The sequence below is a fragment of the Mobula hypostoma genome, chromosome X1 (assembly GCF_963921235.1).
Source record: "Mobula hypostoma chromosome X1, sMobHyp1.1, whole genome shotgun sequence".
In the NCBI taxonomy this organism is placed as follows: domain Eukaryota; kingdom Metazoa; phylum Chordata; class Chondrichthyes; order Myliobatiformes; family Myliobatidae; genus Mobula; species Mobula hypostoma.
In genome coordinates, this window is record NC_086128.1 from 31,902,060 (window position 1) to 31,920,236 (window position 18,177).

The 18,177-nt window shown below is 43.7% G+C and overlaps 1 protein-coding gene across 17 annotated transcripts in view; it reads right to left on the reverse strand.

Moving 5' to 3' along the window:
* Window positions 1-18,177, reverse strand: part of raraa (retinoic acid receptor, alpha a) — a 735,685-nt gene that overhangs the window by 82,781 nt on the left and 634,727 nt on the right. For all 17 annotated transcript variants that reach the window (XM_063037129.1, XM_063037127.1, XM_063037130.1 and 14 more), the window contains one exon: window positions 10,794-10,942. In XM_063037129.1, coding sequence (XP_062893199.1) covers window positions 10,794-10,942 — 149 coding nt within the window. The remainder of the gene's footprint in view (window positions 1-10,793; window positions 10,943-18,177) is intronic.

Here is an 18,177-nt window from a genome sequence, read left to right on the forward strand (position 1 = left end):
TTCAATCTCGTTGTGGAGAAGCTTGGTAACACACAACAGGAAGATGTTAGAGAGCACTGGCGCTAGCACACACCCCTGCCTCACTCCTGTGCGTACAAGAAAGGGCTCGGACTCTTGTCCCCTATGTGTATGGGAGTATTTGCTCACACAGGGTGTGTGTGAAGCGTCTAGTGTAGTAGTGCTTGTAGTTAGTGCATGCTACATGCTGTATGCCGCATAGTGCTCTCTGCTTGCTGCTCTCTGCTTATGGCTATTGCCGCTGGCTAGCCTTCTTAATAGAGGGTGAAAAGAGGAGCCAAGTGTGTAACCCTCCTCCTGCCAGTACAGAGCCTCTCCACCACCAAGGCTCCTGCAGTGCCTCCTCACGGCCACACACGGAAACTGGGTATCTTACGGTCCCAAGCTAAACTACAGGGGATCTCGGAGCAGCAGTAGGCCCCAGAGACGTGGCGTGCAGGCCCACCACTGTGTGGACACGCCCTGGTGCCCGTCAACCACTGTCCCAGCTATGGGTAAATAGCCCCACTGCCTTGTGGTAAGTCTGTTGAGCCGAGGCTAAGGGAGCACACCCTGACAGAAAAGCAATGCGCTGGCGGTGCGCAATAGGCGGGCCTTAACAGACGAAGGACCCGGCAGCCTCCTGCAGCCAAGATGTGGGACCGGTTGTCCTGGGATCACCCTTGCCAACGGGATTTACCTCATCATGGTGGAGATAGTGCTACTGGGGATGGCGCACCCCCTGTGGCACTTTAAAATCTTCCTTGCGCAGGTCTCTACCTCTGACCACGGTGAACAATACCTGGACCTTACATATGGTTGAAGTCTGACGGCGATGGGGCATCTGGCAACGGGAGCAGGTACGAATGGACTGGGAGCTCCTACTCAGAACCCTGCACGGCAGTGGCACAGGGTATTTGGTCACTAGCAGCTGGGACTGAGTGGCAGCTGTTTTCGGCAGACCCCTGTGCGACTGAGCAGCCCTATTTAGGGACTGCACTGCTCACCCCAATTCGGGAAGGGCCTAGAAAAGGTGGCCTAAAAATTGCCCATTCAATCACTCACCTGGATAAGTTTCTGCACCTATCGGGTTATTCCACTACTGCAGTCGAAATAAGAAACAATACAACCTAAAACTGGCAACATGGAATGTAAGGACTCTCCTGGACTCGTATGGCATCTCTGACAGACCTCACCGGAGAACAGCCTTGATCGCTGCTGAGCTGAGGCGCTACAACATCGACATTGCTGCCCTGAGTGAGACCAGGCTCCTGGATGAAGGCTCTTTAACAGAGGAAGGGATCGATTACACCTTCTTCTGGAAAGGCTTCCCCCCAGGTGGACAACATCTCCACGGAGTAGGCTTGGCCATCAAGAACACCTTTCTACCAAGTCTTACAGAAAGACCTCTTGGCATTAGTGAAAGACTGATGACCCTCCATATCCCCCTGGCAAAGAAACGTTATGCCACGCTTCTCAGTGCCTATGCACCAACTTTGCCATCTGAGAATGAGGCCAAGGAATGCTTTTATCAGATATTGGATGAAGCTCTTTGCCGGATCCCTAAGAATGATAAGATCCTTTTGCTTGGGGACTTCAACACTAGGGTGGGACAGAACAACAGGATATGGAGTGGAGTGCTATGTAGGCATGGTATTGGCAAGGTGAATGCAAATGGCATGAGGCTACTTGCTCTTTGCTTTGAGCATAACCTTACCATAACCAACACCATCTTCCAGCAGAAGGCAAAATATAAGACCTCGTGGATGCACCCTCGCTCTAAACATTGGCACATGATTGACTTCATCATTGTGAGACATCGTGACATCAAGGATGTTCTTATCACCCGTGCCATGAGAGGTGCAGAGTGCTGGACTGACCACCGTATGATTGTGGCCAAGCTCCAGATGAAAGTGTGTCCCCCCTTGCGGCTGCAAAAACCCAATAAAAAGCGGCTAAATTGCAACCGCCTGAGAAACACAAGGGCAAGAAGTGAGTTTCAACACATCCTAGCTGAGAAACTAAGGGAGCTGGAACCTTGTCTGAGCTCAGAAAATACCATGGAACAACAGTAGACCTATATCAGCTCTGCGCTCTATGAGGCAGCAGCCCAATCCATCGGCCATAAGAGCAGAAACCACCAAGACTGGTTTGACGATAACTCAGACACCATTCACAACTTGCTTAAGGACATGCACAAAGCACACCGGACAACTTTAGACAACCCTTCATCCACCAGCATCAGGCAGCATTGGCAGGCAGCTCGGAGGAAAGTGCAAAAGGCAGTACGGGCCACAGAAAATGAGTGGTGGACTGAAAAGGCACATGAAATCCAGTCCTTTGCCGATAATAATGACATGCATAATTTTTACAATGCTGTCAAAACCATCTATGGCCCAACAAATCAATGCGTTACTCCCCTGAAAACAGCAGATGGTCTAACACTTCTGAAGAATCAGAATACCATTCTGCTGAGGTGGGCTGAGCATTTTAATACCCCGCTTAATCAGGAGTCTGATGCAGACCCCACCATCCTGGACGAACTGCCTGAATTTCCTCCTATCCACAACCTCAATCTACCACCAACCTTCCAGGAGGTTCTATCAGCTGTCCATTCCCTTAAGAACAATAAGTCCCCTGGCACTGACAATATCCCTGCTGAGTTACTGAAGAACGGAGGGTACATGTGTATGCGCACCCTCTACCAGTACATCACCAAGGCCTGGACAGATGAGAACATCCCACAGCAATAGAGATATGCAAACATCATTGTCATTTATAAGAACAAGGGTGACAAGGCCATCTGCAGCAATAGTAGGGGCATATCGCTCCTTTCTGTTGCTGGAAAGGTCCTGGCTAAGGTGATGCTTCAGAGACTCATTAGCAACATCACCAAGTTAATGCTGCCTGAATCGCAGTGTGGATTTAGGAAGAACAGGAGCATGATCGACGTGATCTTTACAGCCCAGCAGCTTCAGGAAAAGTGCCAGGAGCAACAGCAGGACCTGTTTATGTCCTCCTCAGGTTTGGCTGTCCCAATAAATTTGTTAACATCCTCCGCCAATTCCATGATGGGATGACTGCTCGGTGACCATAGGAGGACAAGAGTCCGAGCCCTTCCAATCTTATTTTAAAACAATTAATGGCTTAAACAGATTTCTAGTAAAGCCAAGATCTTCCTCTAGGAGGAGGAGGAGGAGATGGCGGCGCGACGCAGCTTGCGCGGCCACTCCGGTGAATGATATCTGTAATCTGTCAAGTAGGGTGCCGTGCACAATCCTGATTTGATGGAGACAGACGTGAGAGAACGGAGGAACATCTGGAGAAACTTCTGAAATGCCTTTTTCGCTGCCGCTGTTACCGTGTGATCCAGAATCTCCAGAGGGGAAGGCCCCGAATCCTCGGCTTTGCTTGTTGCTCGGCGGCCGGGACGGGGTTGAAGCGCTCGGCAGAGATGGTGCTCGGTGTCCAAGGGCTGGTTGGAAGCTCGAAGTTTTCGGACGGACTCAGAGTCGCTATGGTCGGGTGCTTCCAATGCATCGACAGTTGTCGGTGCCTGGAGGTTTATGGCAGAGAGTTTTTCCCTTCTGTCACCTGCTATCAGGGACTATCGGGAGTCGATCGGAACTTTGAGACTTTTTTTTTACCATTCCCATGGTGTGCTCTTTATCAAATTATGCTATTGCTTTGCACTGCTGTAACTATGTTATAATTATGTGGTCTTGTCAGTGTTAGTCTTTGGTTTGTCCTTTTTTTGTGATATCACTCTGGAGGAACATTGTATCATTTCTTAATGTGTGCATGTATTTCTAAATGACAATAAATGAGGACTGAGTGTCCTCATAATCTAATCTCATCTAATTCATTGTTCATCTCTAATTACCCCCAAACTGATAGACTGATAGACAATTTCAGAAGGTAGTTAAGAATCAACTCCAATAATAGGTCCAGAGCAGCCTTTCTCAACCTTTTTGCCCTGGAGCAAACCTCGAAATAATTTTCAGGTCTCAGGAAACCCCTGCATAAAAATTATTATATCTACAGCTCACAGTACATTAGTGTGATCAGTAAGCTCTAGATATAATAATCCAAAAATAATTGTCAATGCTCTTTTGAGTAGAGAATGAATTTTTAGCCAACCTTTCTTGAAACAAATAGTTAAGCTTAGCTTTCCTTTCTTGAAACTACTCTTTCTTTTTCATAAATTTAAAAAATTTATAAGGTAAACATAATAAATTTCTCAACTCTGGGTCGAACTTGAGATAAGCACACATGGATTTCACCTTCAAACTGACTACTACTACGTCAACTCAGGCTCAGGGGGCTGGTGTCGGGCACGATGACGGACTCTCCACTTCTCCTTCTCCCTCATCAGTGTGTTCGGTTCATCTACATTAGCCACGCCGCTGTCTTCTAGGAGCATGTTGACCATAGTCTTGGGAGGGCACCCAGGGTTCATCCTCCCATGCTTGGGCTCCCATATGCTGGCAGGTAGCTCGGGGTGGCATAGACGGTGCCCTGCTAGTTGCAGTCTTCTCGACTTGATTTTAGTGGAGCATCGGTAGGTCGTCATAGAGCTTGACGTTCTTACTTGCTCTCCATCATACGTGCTCTCTGTAGAATCATTGAGGAAGTCAAGAACAACAACCTACCAGCTGTGCTTGCTTACATCGATTTTCGCAAAGCTTTTGACTCCATTCACCGAGGTAAAATGCTGAAGATCCTGAAAGCTTACGGAGTGCCAGATCATCTACTGAGAGCAATAGAGTCCAGCTATACCAAAACCATGGCGAAAGTTGTATCACCAGATGGAGAAACGGCAGTGTTTGAGCTCCTAGCTGGTGTGCTGCAAGGAGACACTCTGGCATCCTACATCTTTATAATTGTCCTTGATTACGCTCTGCGTCAATCTACCAAAGATCATGACAAGCTTGGTTTTACCATACAACCAGGACGAACCAAAAGGGTCAGACCAGTTATGCTCACAGATCTCGATTTTGCAGATGACATAGTCCTGCTCTCTGAACAGATGGAGGAAGCACAGCCGCCACTGACAAAAGTGGAAATTGAGTGCAATAAAGTTGGACTTAACCTAAACACTAAAAAGACAGAGTACATGGCATTTAACTGCGACGAAGGTACTCTCAAGACTGTAAAGAATGATACCATTAAGAAAGTCTTTGACTTCAAGAACCTCGGGTCAAGAATGATGAGTTCACAGAAGGACATAAAGATACGGAAAGCGCTGACGTGGAGGGCTATGAACGACATGAAGGAAATCTGGAAGTCGAACCTGACCAGAGGGCTTAAAAAGAGGACCTTCATAGCAGTCATAGAGTCCATTCTCACGTATGGATGCGAGACGTGGACACTCACCAAGACTCTTCGAAATTCTCTCGATGGTTGCTGTACATGAATGCTCCGGATGGCTCGTGACACGAGTTCAACTGAAGTGAGACAATTTCTACCCTTGCTCTTGATGTTTGTTAAGCAAGAAAAAGCATGTTCACACATGTAAGAAGTTGAAAACTGCAGCAAAACATTCATTGCTTTCTATGAATGGCAGGATATTCTTCTTTCACAGAAATCCAGATTTTATCCAGGGGCAGGTCAGTAAATCTCATCTTGAGTGCACGATCAGAGTACAGCTCACAAAGCTCTTCCTCTTCTCTCAAAGTCAAGTTCTCAGGCTGAGCAGAAGATTCAGAGAAAGGGTCCATCACCTAGTCATACACTTGTGTTGAAAGTGAGGAAAAATATTGTTCAATTTTGATCTACAGTTCTTCCAGGTGGTTTTCAATAAGACTCGAGACTTTCTGATATCCTTCCTCACTCTCAAGCCCAAACAGCAGTGGAAACATTTCAAGGCTTCCTTTTGCGACATGATTTTTCCAAAGATTCAGTTTCCTTTTAAATCCAAGAATCTTGTCACTTGAAGTCAAAATATTTTCTCCAGGACCTTGCAGAGACTTGTTCAACTGGTTCATATGGTAACAAGTGTCTGCTAAGTAGGATAGTTTCTGCAGCCGTTCTTCATCTTCAAAGCACTCAGCAAAATCTGGCCGACTGTTTTCTTTAAAGTACTCCTGCAATTCACCTTTCAGCTCAAACACCCTGTTGAGATCTCTTCCTCTGCTAAACCACCGGATTTCTGTATGTAGCAGGAAATTAGTGTGCTCTTTGTCCAGGATTTTACACAGTTTTTCCAAAACATTCTCAAGTGAACCGGTCTTAAAACTACAAAATAACTTGCTTCCTGGACCCTTTTACTGACTGTGACTTTTCAAAAGCTTTAATCTGTTTATTTTCAGATTCCAATAGACGTTTAAAATAATCAACACTTTTACGTGTCATATGGCTGTGACTTGTAGTTAAGTGTCTTTTTAGTTTTGCTGGAGCCATTGCTACATTTGTAAGTTGTTTGCCACAGACTAGGCACAATGGAATAAAACAACTTAGATCACCAGTCCAAGTAAAACCCATTGATAAGTAGCTTTCATTGTATAGATATGGTACCAGCTGATTACTTTACTCATTGCTTTTGCCTCCAGGACCCAGAAGAGGCTGGTGGACTTCTGGCACAACAGGAGGCATTGGGTCTCTGCTGCAGTCCTGAATCTTCCAATCGCAGAGGGTAGTCAGTCATTGGTGTATGTGTGTGCACCCTGCTAACAGCTCTCCGCCTCAGGACCCTGCAGAGATATCTGTAAGCGACCACACCACCCCCCCCCCCCCCCAAGATGGCATGCACTGGCAATGCACTTTCTCTGCCGGGGACACTGCCTGCAGGAGGGCACACGGTTTACAGCTGACAGCATCAAGCCACGTCGCTTTGAGGGAACTGCCTCGCTTTTACTGAGAGCTGTTGAGGGTATGGGGTCTAGTCTCATCCAGACAGGGTGCTCCTGTGCTAGTGGGGGACAGTGCTCTTGCTTCGAGGGGGACTAGTCTCCATCCTGTCACAGTGGGTGTTGAGCGGGCTCAGGGAAGTGGAGGGGTTCCAGCTGCATCACCACAATCCGATGCGCTGGGAGTGCTCGTTGGACCCAGGCCTCGGGACACCACATGGGGGAGAGTCCTGCACAACGTGAGCCCTCTCACGGGAATGCCCACCGAGCCCTTCCGTGATGCTCCAAAGAGCTTCTTGTACGGGCTGCTCTTGCACACCCTTCACTTCCTTGCCTTCGTCTGTCGACCAGACTCACTTTGGTGATCTGTTTTACTACCTGGCAGCAGAGAAGGTCCCTAGTGGAAATCTCTTTATGCAGTCCTTCCCCTGTACACTGGGGAGCTGGTGTGGAAGGTGTTGCATTGGGCAGTACCATGCAACAGGCTTTTACCCAGGTTTACTGACACCCCGTCCACCTGTCCATTCTGTGGCCGGGAGGAGTCAGTGTACCACGCTTATATGGAGCGTGAGAGGTTGCAGCCCCTGTTTGAGTTTCTGAAGGGGCTGCCGCTCAGACTCTGGTTGCAATTCAGCCCTGCGCTCCTTATATACGGGCCCCCAGTACAGAAGGGAGCAGGCCACCAGCAGGATCTCCTGGTGGGCTTGCTCCTGGGCCGAATGCCTGCCCCTCTTCCGAGGGTATATTGGTGCCCGGCTGTCCTTGGAGAGGAAGCATGCGGTCATAATGGATACAGTGGAGGATTTCCAGGAGTTGTGGGCCCCCCCAGGGAACTGACTGTGTTATAGACAGTAGTAATCATATTTTAAGTTGAATTTATTCACTGTCTTGTAAATACTTAATGTTTGTACATTATTTGTGTAAATAAACTTCCATAGTTTTGTAAAAGAAAGACTGATTTTTTTTGTGTCTGTTGTTGCACTAGTGCAGTGAAATGACTCAGAAGGTTGTAATTCTTCATCATTAGCCTTAACAGAATTGTCTGTAGGCCTAGACGTAAAATCCTCTTCCATCTCACACGTCCTCTTCAAAAACTGCCACATAGACTGTCTTTAGAATGAAAATTTCCCTCCAATTTTCTACTACACTGGGAGAGTTTGTTCGTTCTCATAAGTTCGTCAGTGGCAGGTAAGGGGAAGTTGGGGGGGGGAAGTTGGGGGAGGTAACTCGGGAGGGACAGGCTGACGTCACAGCCCAAGTTGGGCGAGTCCATTCTATGCTTGGAAAACACACTTCACGTTCAACAGCCTACCGTCCACCCCCCCCGTGCAATACAGCGCTCATCAATTATCAACAGCCTCTATCTTGCGTCAAAAAATGAGAATGAACATGGTCCTACTGCCCAGTGCCATACTTGGCTGAGAGACCTCTAACGAGATTGCTAGCGGGGCTGCTCGGTCACGGCCCACCACTGTGAGCGCTAGCGTTGCGCAAGTTCAAAAAACAATGTTTTAAAATCACAATCTGTTGCAAAACCCCTAGTGACCTCTCACAGAACCCCGGTTAAGAAGCCCTGGTATAGAGTTTCATATGCAAGACTGGGTTAAGGATAGTGGATTTGTTCCTCTGAAAGACATTAGTGTGCTAGACAGCATTAACAAACCAGTGAATAAAATAAATTCCTATCCTATAAACACTGGAAGTTTGGCATAAATTTTCCCATTAACCAGTTAAGATTATAAAGCATTCCACTTGAATATGTGGAATGGTATTATTTGTTAAAAAGAATCCAATATACCTAAGTTTTCAACTACATAACTCTTACTCAAACATTTTGGCAGTATTGTTTGTGAAATGCGCCAACAATGAAACTCAGATAAATTGTTCTCCGAAGTCATGCCAAATGACTTAGGAAAATACAAATAACTTCTTAACATTTTATTTCGAAACTCTTTCAGTCACACTTTTCCCCAAGTAAATACATCATTTGGCACATTTCAGATCAAAAATTCAAAATTAATTTAAGAACATGCTTAATATGATTTGAAATAAGTCTCTGCTCTTCTACTCAAACCACATTGTTGCTGGGGCACTTGCCAAGAACCTTTGGTTCTTGGCAAATGCCTCAATAATCTGCCAATAGCAGCTTAAAAGCAATTTTGCCCCAAAGAAAATTACTGAAAGACTCTATAAATCAAAAGGAATGTCTCCCTTTCAGCTCCACAAGAGATTAAGTCGCTGAAAGAAATCTTATTTTTTACGTTTTCATTCAACAAAACATGTTGCTGCAGTTTTGCAAACCCACCAAAACAATTCCTCTACAGGCTGATTACAATGATCGTGTTTCTTTTCTCAATTCTTTTGCCAAAGAACTTTACTTTTTCCACACTCATCTTGGCACATGCGACAAAAGACATGGATATATTAATCCTTTGTCACAAAGGGAAGGGACTAACAGCTTTTCCTGGTAAATAAATCAAATAATAGGTTAATTCTTGACAGACAAGCAACTTTTCTTTTAAATGTTTCAAGACACAGAATTTGCAGTCGCCCTGTACTACATTAAGCCTCATCTACATCATATACAAATAATTGCTGATTTTGTGCTTCACTGCTTTACATGCAGATATGGCAGCCATTTTGCAGATGGTAAAGTTCCACAAATAGCAAAAGCTAACGCACACAAAGTGCTGGAGAAACTCAACAGGTCAGGCAGCATCTATGGAGAGTTATAAAGAGTCAACGTTTCAGGCCGAGACTTCATTGCATATAGCTACACCCTCCATTTGAAACGGTCACTGCTTGGGACACTTGTGGCACATCAATGCTACTTGCTACTTATCTTGTTGGATTTTGTCTTGTTGCACTCAGACCCTGACCACTTAAGTTGATAAAATTGAATATTGTGCAATCACCAGAACCTTTCCCACTTCTGACTGCACGTTGTAAGAAAACCATAAGTGATGCAGCTGAACATAGCTGGGACTAGGGTTCTGCCAAGTATTTCCCGCAGTGTTGCCCTGAGGCTAGGATGAATGACCTTTGCAACCATTCACCTTTGAAGTACGACTTCATCTAAAGGAGCATTCCCCCCACCCCTAATAACTCTTTGCTCTGATCAAGGACAGTGGTGAATATACAGATTTTTTAAAAACTGAGTTTAAATTCAGCAGCTGCCAAAATAGGATTTGAACTAGCATCACTGGATTATTAACCCTAGACTCGGATTACTAGTCTGGGAATTTAACCACGGTGCCATCACTAAAAACAGTTTTTAAAAAAATTTATTGAGTTACAGTGTGGAATAGGACCTTCCGGGACTTTGAGCCATTCTGCCCAGCACACCCCTGATTTAATCCTAGCCTAATCACAAGACGATTTATAATGACCAATTAACCTACTGACAAGCATGTCTTTGGACTGAGGGAGGAAACTGGAGCACCCAGAGGAAACCCGTGCAGTCATGGGGAGAATGTACAAACTCCTTACAGGCAGCGTTAGGAATTGAACCCAGGTCGCCTGTACTGTAAAGCGTTGTGCTTAAATCTACGCAACCGTGCCAATATTAGGGTGGGTATGAATTTTACGCTTCTGTCAGGAATGCATTTGGTTTTTTCCTTGGAACAGATGATATTTAAGTGTTGAGGTAGTATTTATTAAGATAAAGTAATGTGTGATTCAAAAATATTGCTGGTGGAAAACACAATATTTTTCATGTTAAGCAAATTTTAGGGAAATAAGACAATTCACTTTCTTCTCATGGTGAGAGGCCACCATTATGTTCCAGGTTTCAGGGTTTGTGTTCTGGCTGTTCCGTTTGCAGTTTTCATTGAAACGGCACAGGGTAGGAAAGTAAAACAGTGCGTTACAAGAGCAGATGGCATCACATTTAGCACCACTCCCTTGAAACTGGCACAACGAAGTAAAAGTAACTCGTTTATCTCATACCTTGCATCCTTCACAAGCGCTGACTCCATAGTGGTAACCTGATGACTTGTCTTGGCAGACAAAGCAGGGTTTGTATACACGTGGAGGAGGAGGTGGAGAAGGTGGACTGGGCACAATCTCCTCTGAGCTGGTACTCTGTGTTTCTATGGCTGAAATACAAAATAATGTTCTTTTTAAAAATCAGTTAAATTTTAAAGTAAAAAGAGGCATTCAATAACATACCGAGTTTTCAATTCAATTACTGTAGAAAAGGGGAATGAGAACACAAATGGCAAATTTAGACTCTGACTCCGTAATCTACAGAACAATGCTATGTAGAAGGCATCATTGAAATGACACAGTTTGGTATATTTAGAGATCATGGAAACCCCTGCAGAACTGTGCTCGAAGGTAGAGCACACTAGGAATTGGATTAAATATTGTAGTCCTTCCCCAAGCGTCATTTAATTTCCTTCTTGAAGATATTAACAAAATGTTTACAAACATCATTGTAGGCAATGTACAAATCATGATGCTTTTTCCTGCTTAACTTTACTTTCTTCACTATTTCAATTTTATCTTTCTTTTCACAACAGAAAGGAAAAAGCATACATTATTTTCAATATGTTGTGTACTTCTTCTTGACATCTGCAAAAGCAGATGACCATAAATGCTTTCTCTTGTGAGAGGTTCTATTACTCTTTACTTGGAACAGATCAATGGCACAATTCTTCTGCAGCCATCAACTTGTTAAATGTACCCACCTTTGTAGTGACTACACTTGTCCCTTGATTCTTACCTTGTCTCCCAAAAAGGCCCACCATTTTGATTTTAATGGATACAATGCTAAATTAGTTCAGATATCCATTGTCAGATCTTCCTGAATGTCAAGAGCAGAAACCTCCTGCTTTCCTTTCAAAGTTACTCATTATCCTTACAGCATCCAGAAGTGTGAATACAACCACTTTGCCAGTCTTATCCTGCTGCAGTTCTGCATTTTTAACGTCTCCTCAAACCTCTCTCCCTTCCTTCCTGGATTCTGAAATCTGGGCCACATACGCAAGAAGCTCAATAGAATTGAGATGGTCCATTCAGCAGCTACACCTTGCCCACCCACCAAGTCAAGTAACCATGGACATTTCCCTGGATCTGGTCGGTCTCTCTGGCACCACCTCATCTAAAAGTTACAAGGCTGCAATCTGTCAATCTTTTTTAAGTGGGAGCGATGCTGGAGCTACTGAAAGCTGAAAATATTACGCCACTGGAGAAGAATAAACCACTAATTACTGATGGCAAGGCAGAGGTCAACCAACACCTCAGACTTTAAGTTTGCATCTTCTTAAAATACTTCTTAAAAATTAGCTTTATTTGTCACACATATGTCAAAACATGCAGTGAAATGCATCATTTGCGTCAACAACCAACACAGACCAAGGGTGTGCTGCGGGAAGCCCTCAAATGTCACCACACTTCCACCAACATAGAATTCCCACAACTCATTAACCCTAACTGCATGACTATGGAACATGGGGGGAAACCCATGCGGCCATGGGGAGAATGTATAGACGCCTTACAGAGAGTGGCAGAAATTGAACTACAATTGAGGACTGCTGGCACGGTAAAGTGTTGCCATAACCGCTACGCTACCGTGCCATCCTCAAATCCCTCCATGATCTCAACATCTCATTTCTACAAGGCCTTCCTAACCTCCATGTTAAATAGAGCTCCTTTCATAGGAAAGCATACATGGGTAAAATGAGTCAGAAGGATGGAAATACACATTGTTTGCGCATCTTTGTCTAAATTCTGTACATGCCTGCACCACAGGCTCCGATTAATACCTTATGACTCTCATTTTCCAATTATAAATCAACATAATCTTTGAAAAATCTCTTGCCTCAATCGTTTAATTATGGTCTTTAATGTAATTGGCAGAGTACAGAATCATAGAAGAACCTAGTCACTCAAAGTTACCATAGGGAGGACAGACAAGAGCTGTCATAACACATTCTTATATAATCCTGCTAAGAATGTGGGAAGAAACATAAGAATAAAATGTACAGTGCAACATTCACGAGCATTTTGCAATCCCGTGACTTTGAGACTAAGAACAGGAAATACCACAACAACATCCACCAAAAATGCGTGCTGCTTCACGACAGGAAAAGCCAATCAGCCAAAGAGCAGTGAATGAAATAACTGGAAATATATTGTATTTAATTACTAATACTTAACAGCACATTCATAAATCCTTGTAAAGAACATATACACAATTTTCCATCAATAGCAAAACAAAATAATCCTCCATATTTACATAAATTAGCACCAGACTTGGTGGACTGGTAGTGATCTCACTTCTGAGTCACAAATCAATGGTATCACCCCACCTCCAACAACAGTCAAGGAAGGTCTATAGATGCCTATCACTGTCTGAAGTAGCAAATCTTTAAGATGTAACATTAAACTGTTATATCTTTAAACTGACCAGTACAAAGTCCAGTAATGTGTATTAAAAGCAGAGCAGATTTTTTCTTTGTTTCAATTTTCTGGCCAACTTTATTCTCCAACCAGAAGAACAACAAAAAAAGGATTTAATATCTCACTGCTGTTCCAAGTAGTTTGCCTAGTTTTTCTATGTTAAAGCACAAATACACTTCAAAAAATTTTAATTAGCTGTTGAACAGCTGGGATTGAGAAAATAAAAGATAAGAAAACAAATTTGTCTGTGATTGTCAGCAATAAATGTGTACTTGAGCTTCTCGTTTGTTATATTTACCTCTGGATTCACAGAGAAGTCCAAATTGTGGGGATAGTATATACGGTAATTGATATTCGCACTTGTCTTTGGGTGCCAGTGTTAAGTACAAATGACCCTTTATAGACAATAGGTGCAAGAGTAGGCCATTCGGCCCTTCGAGCCAGCACTGCCATTCACTGTGATCATGGCTGATCATCCACAATCAGTATCCAGTTCCTGCCTTCTCCCCATATCCTTTGATTCCGCTATCTTTAAGAGCTCTATCCATCTCTTTCTTGAAAGCATCCAGAGACTTGGCCTCCACTGCCTTCTGGGGCAGAGCGTTCCATATACCCACCACTCTCTGGGTGAAAAAGTTTTTCCTCAACTCCGTTCTAAATGGCCTACTCCTTATTCTTAAACTGAGGCCTCTGATTCTGGACTCATCCATCAGTGGGAACGTGCTTCCTGCCTCCAGCGTGTCCAATCCCTTAATAATCTTATATGTTTCAATAAGATCCCCTCTCAGCCTTCTAAATTCCAGAGTATACAAGCCCAGTCACTCCAATCTTTCGACATATGACAGTCCTGGCATCCCAGGAATTAACCTGGTGAACCTAGGCTGCACTCCCTCAATAGCAAGCATGTCCTTCCTCAAATTTGGAGACCAAAACTGCACACAGTACTCCGGGTGTGGTCTCACCAGGGCCCTGTACAGCTGCAGAAGGAACTCTTTGCTCTTATACTCAATTCCCCTTGTTATGAAGGCCAGTATGCCATTAGCTTTCTTCATTGCCTGCTGTACTTGCATGCTTGCTTTCAGTGACTAATATACAAAAACACCTAGATCTCGTTGTGCTTCCCCTTTTCCTAACTTGACTCCATTTAGATAATAATGTCTTCCCGTTCTTACCACCAAAGTAGATAACCTCACATTTATCCACATTAAACTGCATCTGCCGTGCATCTGCTCACTCACCCAGCCTGTCCAAGTCACCCTGCATTCCTATAACATCCTCCTCACATTTCACACTGCCATCCAGCTTTGTGTCATCGGCAAATTTGCTAATGTTACTTTTAATTCCCTCCTCTAAATCATTAATATATATTGTAAACAGCTGAGGTCCCAGCACTGAACCCTGCGGTACCCCACTGGTCACCGCCTGCTATTCCGAAAGGGGCCCGTTAATCGCTACTCTTTGTTTTCTGTCAGCCAGCCAATTTTCAATCCATGTCAGTACTCTGCCCCCAATACCATGTGCCCTAATTTTGCCCACTAATCTCCTATGTGGGACTTTATCAAAGGCTTTCTGAAAGTCCAGGTACACTACATCCACTGGCTCTCCCCTGTCCATTTTCATAGTTACTTCCTCAAAAAATTCCAGAAGATTAGTCAAGCACGATTTCCCCTTCGTAAATCCATGTTGACTTGGACCGATCCTGTTACTACTATCCAGATGTGTCGTTATTTCATCTTTTATAATTGACTCCAGCATTTTTCCCACCACCGACATCAGGCTAACCGGTCTATAATTCCCTGTTTTCTCTCTTCCTCCCTTCTTCAAGAGAGGAACAACATTAGCCACCCTCCAATCCACAGGAACTGATCCTGAATCTACAGAACATTGGAAAATGATTACCAATGCATCCACGATTTCTAAAGCCACCTCCTTAAGTACCCTGGGATACAGACCATCAGGTCCCGGGGACTTATCAGCCTTCAGACCCAACAGTCTATCCAACACCATTTCCTGCCTAATATAAATTTCCTTCAGTTCATCCATTACCCTAGGTCCTTTGGCCACTATTATATCTGGGAGATTGTTTGTGTCTTCCCTAGTGAAGACAGATCCAAAGTACCTGTTCAACTCGTCTGCCTTGTTCCCCACAATAAATTCACCCGCTTCTGTCTTCAAGGGCCCAATTTTGGTCTTAACTATTTTTTTCCTTTTCACATACCTAAAGAAGCTTTTACTATCCTCCTTTGTATTCTTGGCTAGTTTATCTTCGTACCTCATTCTTTCTCCGCGTATTGCCTTTTTTATATATAAGAAAAAGAAGTTTAATCCTCCTTAAGGGACATAGTGGAGTTAGAAGAGGACAAAATGTCACAAATACTTTACCTTCACTGTTCATAATTTAAATAGATGATGGGAAGAGAGCGGGGGCATTCATGGGGGTGGACAAAAGAATAAATCTTTCTGTTCAAGCATGGTGGGGGGGGGGAAGAATTGAGATGCTCTACAGTCGAAACTGCAGTCTTGAAAACCACAATCCATAATCATAGGCATCATTCACTTAGATTATGTTTTAGCAGCTTGTCATTTACAATCCACTTTTGCCTGAAATGTCGACTGTACCTCTTCCTAGAGATGCTGCCTGGCCTGCTGCGTTCACCAGCAACTTTGATGTGTGTTGCTTGAATTTCCAGCATCTGCAGAATTCCTGTTGTTTGCCTGTACTATTTTAATCTGCGTGTCACAGCATTACACAGAACTGCACAGAAAACTTGAAAATGATTTACTAATAAAGCCAGCATTCCGCCCAAGCACTGACTGACATTCCAATTGCTTTCAATGTGATAAAAGCTCAGACACATAGATTGCTTTAAAACTATGCAAGTATCTTTCGATATTCTGCTTTCCCAGTCTCTCCTTCAATTTGCCCACGTCAAGGGTACGCTATGCATATGATTAATTTCACGTGTAAGCCAATGAAGTGAGATGCAACAGGCTATTCACCTATTCAAAGTTTAGCAGTCCTATCATCATCAACATTCATTAAGAATATTAGACGGTGTAGCAGCTAAACCTCAATTTTATTCTTTGTAACACACATCAAAGTTGCTGGTGAACGCAGCAGGCCAGGCAGCATCTCTAGGAAGAGGTTCAGTCGACGTTTCAGGCCGAGACCCTTCGTCAGGACTAACTGAAGGAAGAGTGAGTAAGGGATTTGAAAGTTGGAGGGGGAGGGGGACATCCAAAATGATAGGAGAAGACAGGAGGGGGAGGGATAGAGCCGAGAGCTGGACAGGTGATAGGCAAAAGGGGATACGAGAGGATCATGGGACAGGAGGTCCGGGAAGAAAGACAAGGGGGGGGGGACCCAGAGGACGGGCAAGAGGTATATTCAGAGGGACAGAGGGAGAAAAAGGAGAGTGAGAGAAAGAATGCATGCATAAAAATAAGTAACAGATGGGGTACGAGGGAAAGGTGGGGCCTTAGCGGAAGTTAGAGAAGTCGATGTTCATGCCATCAGGTTGGAGGCTACCCAGACGGAATATAAGGTGTTGTTCCTCCAACCTGAGTGTGGCTTCATCTTTACAGTAGAGGAGGCCGTGGATAGACATGTCAGAATGGGAATGGGATGTGGAATTAAAATGTATTCTTTGTAAGTCAGAACTGCTGAGGCGCGATAACATCACCCCAAAGCTGTGCCAAACTATATTAAATAACCCTATGTTGTCCAGGTAACTCTATTGAAACATATGGCATGTGGCTTCTGTACTGCATACCTTTCCAAAGTAAGAAAACCATGTTAAGATTAAAAATATCACTTTTCTACACTGTCAATGTGACTGGATTGAAGAAGTATCTAAACATAAATATATGGATGCTACAAATCTGAAATTAAAATGTTGGAAATACTCAGCAAGCCAGGTATTATCATCAACAATAAATTATAATGTAAATAAGTACTGGGCAAAGCTTTCCTTAAGTCAGATAAAGTGGATCACTCAAATTTGAGCTTCAATCTTTTTTAATGCCAACAGAAATATCTGAAGATGTCTAACAGAGCAAAGGTGCCAGGGAACGCAAAATTTCTGGAAACAGTAGCTTCAGAAATTTTCAGACAAATAGATAAACAGGGACCAAAAATAACTCACCAGCTGAAGCTTGATCAGCATCTAGTTTGACTTTCATCACTAAATGAAGTTTACTATTTTTTTGCAAGATGATATGAGGGAACAAAAACTTCAATAGTGCAGTGTGTGTTGTAAATTTAACTTTTCATCAAGCCACAAGTCTCTAAAGGCTTGATTGTACAGCATTCGGCTAATGAAGCTTATTCTTCACATATCAGGAACCTGAAGGGTTTGCTTCAGGTATTTGAAAATCCAAAGCATCGGCTCCTTGATAGCTCAGTGAGGTTATTCAGCAAGAAGATAAGCCAGTGGGAATGTCCAAGGCTGAACAATGATTACAGAATCTCAGAGGCTACAGCAGCAAAGTCATTCAGCCAATCAAGCTAAACCTGCTCTATGCAGTAGTAATCTAACTAGTCCCACTTTCTCTCCATAGTCCAGCATTGTTTAATTGCTTTTGAAGTACTTACCCACCTCCCTTTTCAAAGCTACAATCACATCCCCTTGCAGTCGAACATTCCAGATCTTCAATAGTTGTTCCATAATTTAGAACAGAGATGAGGAGGAATTTCTTTAGCTAGAGGGTGGTGAATTTGTAGAATTCATTGCCATAGATGGCTGTCCAGGCCAAGTCATTGGGTATATTTAAAGCAGAGGTTGATAGGTTCTTGATTTGTCAAGGTGTCAAAGGTTATGTATGGAGAGAAAGCAGGAGAATGGGGTTGAGAAGGATGATGAAATGATGAAGCAGACTCAATGGGCCAAATACTCCAAGAAATGAGATAAATTTAGATAATTTATAT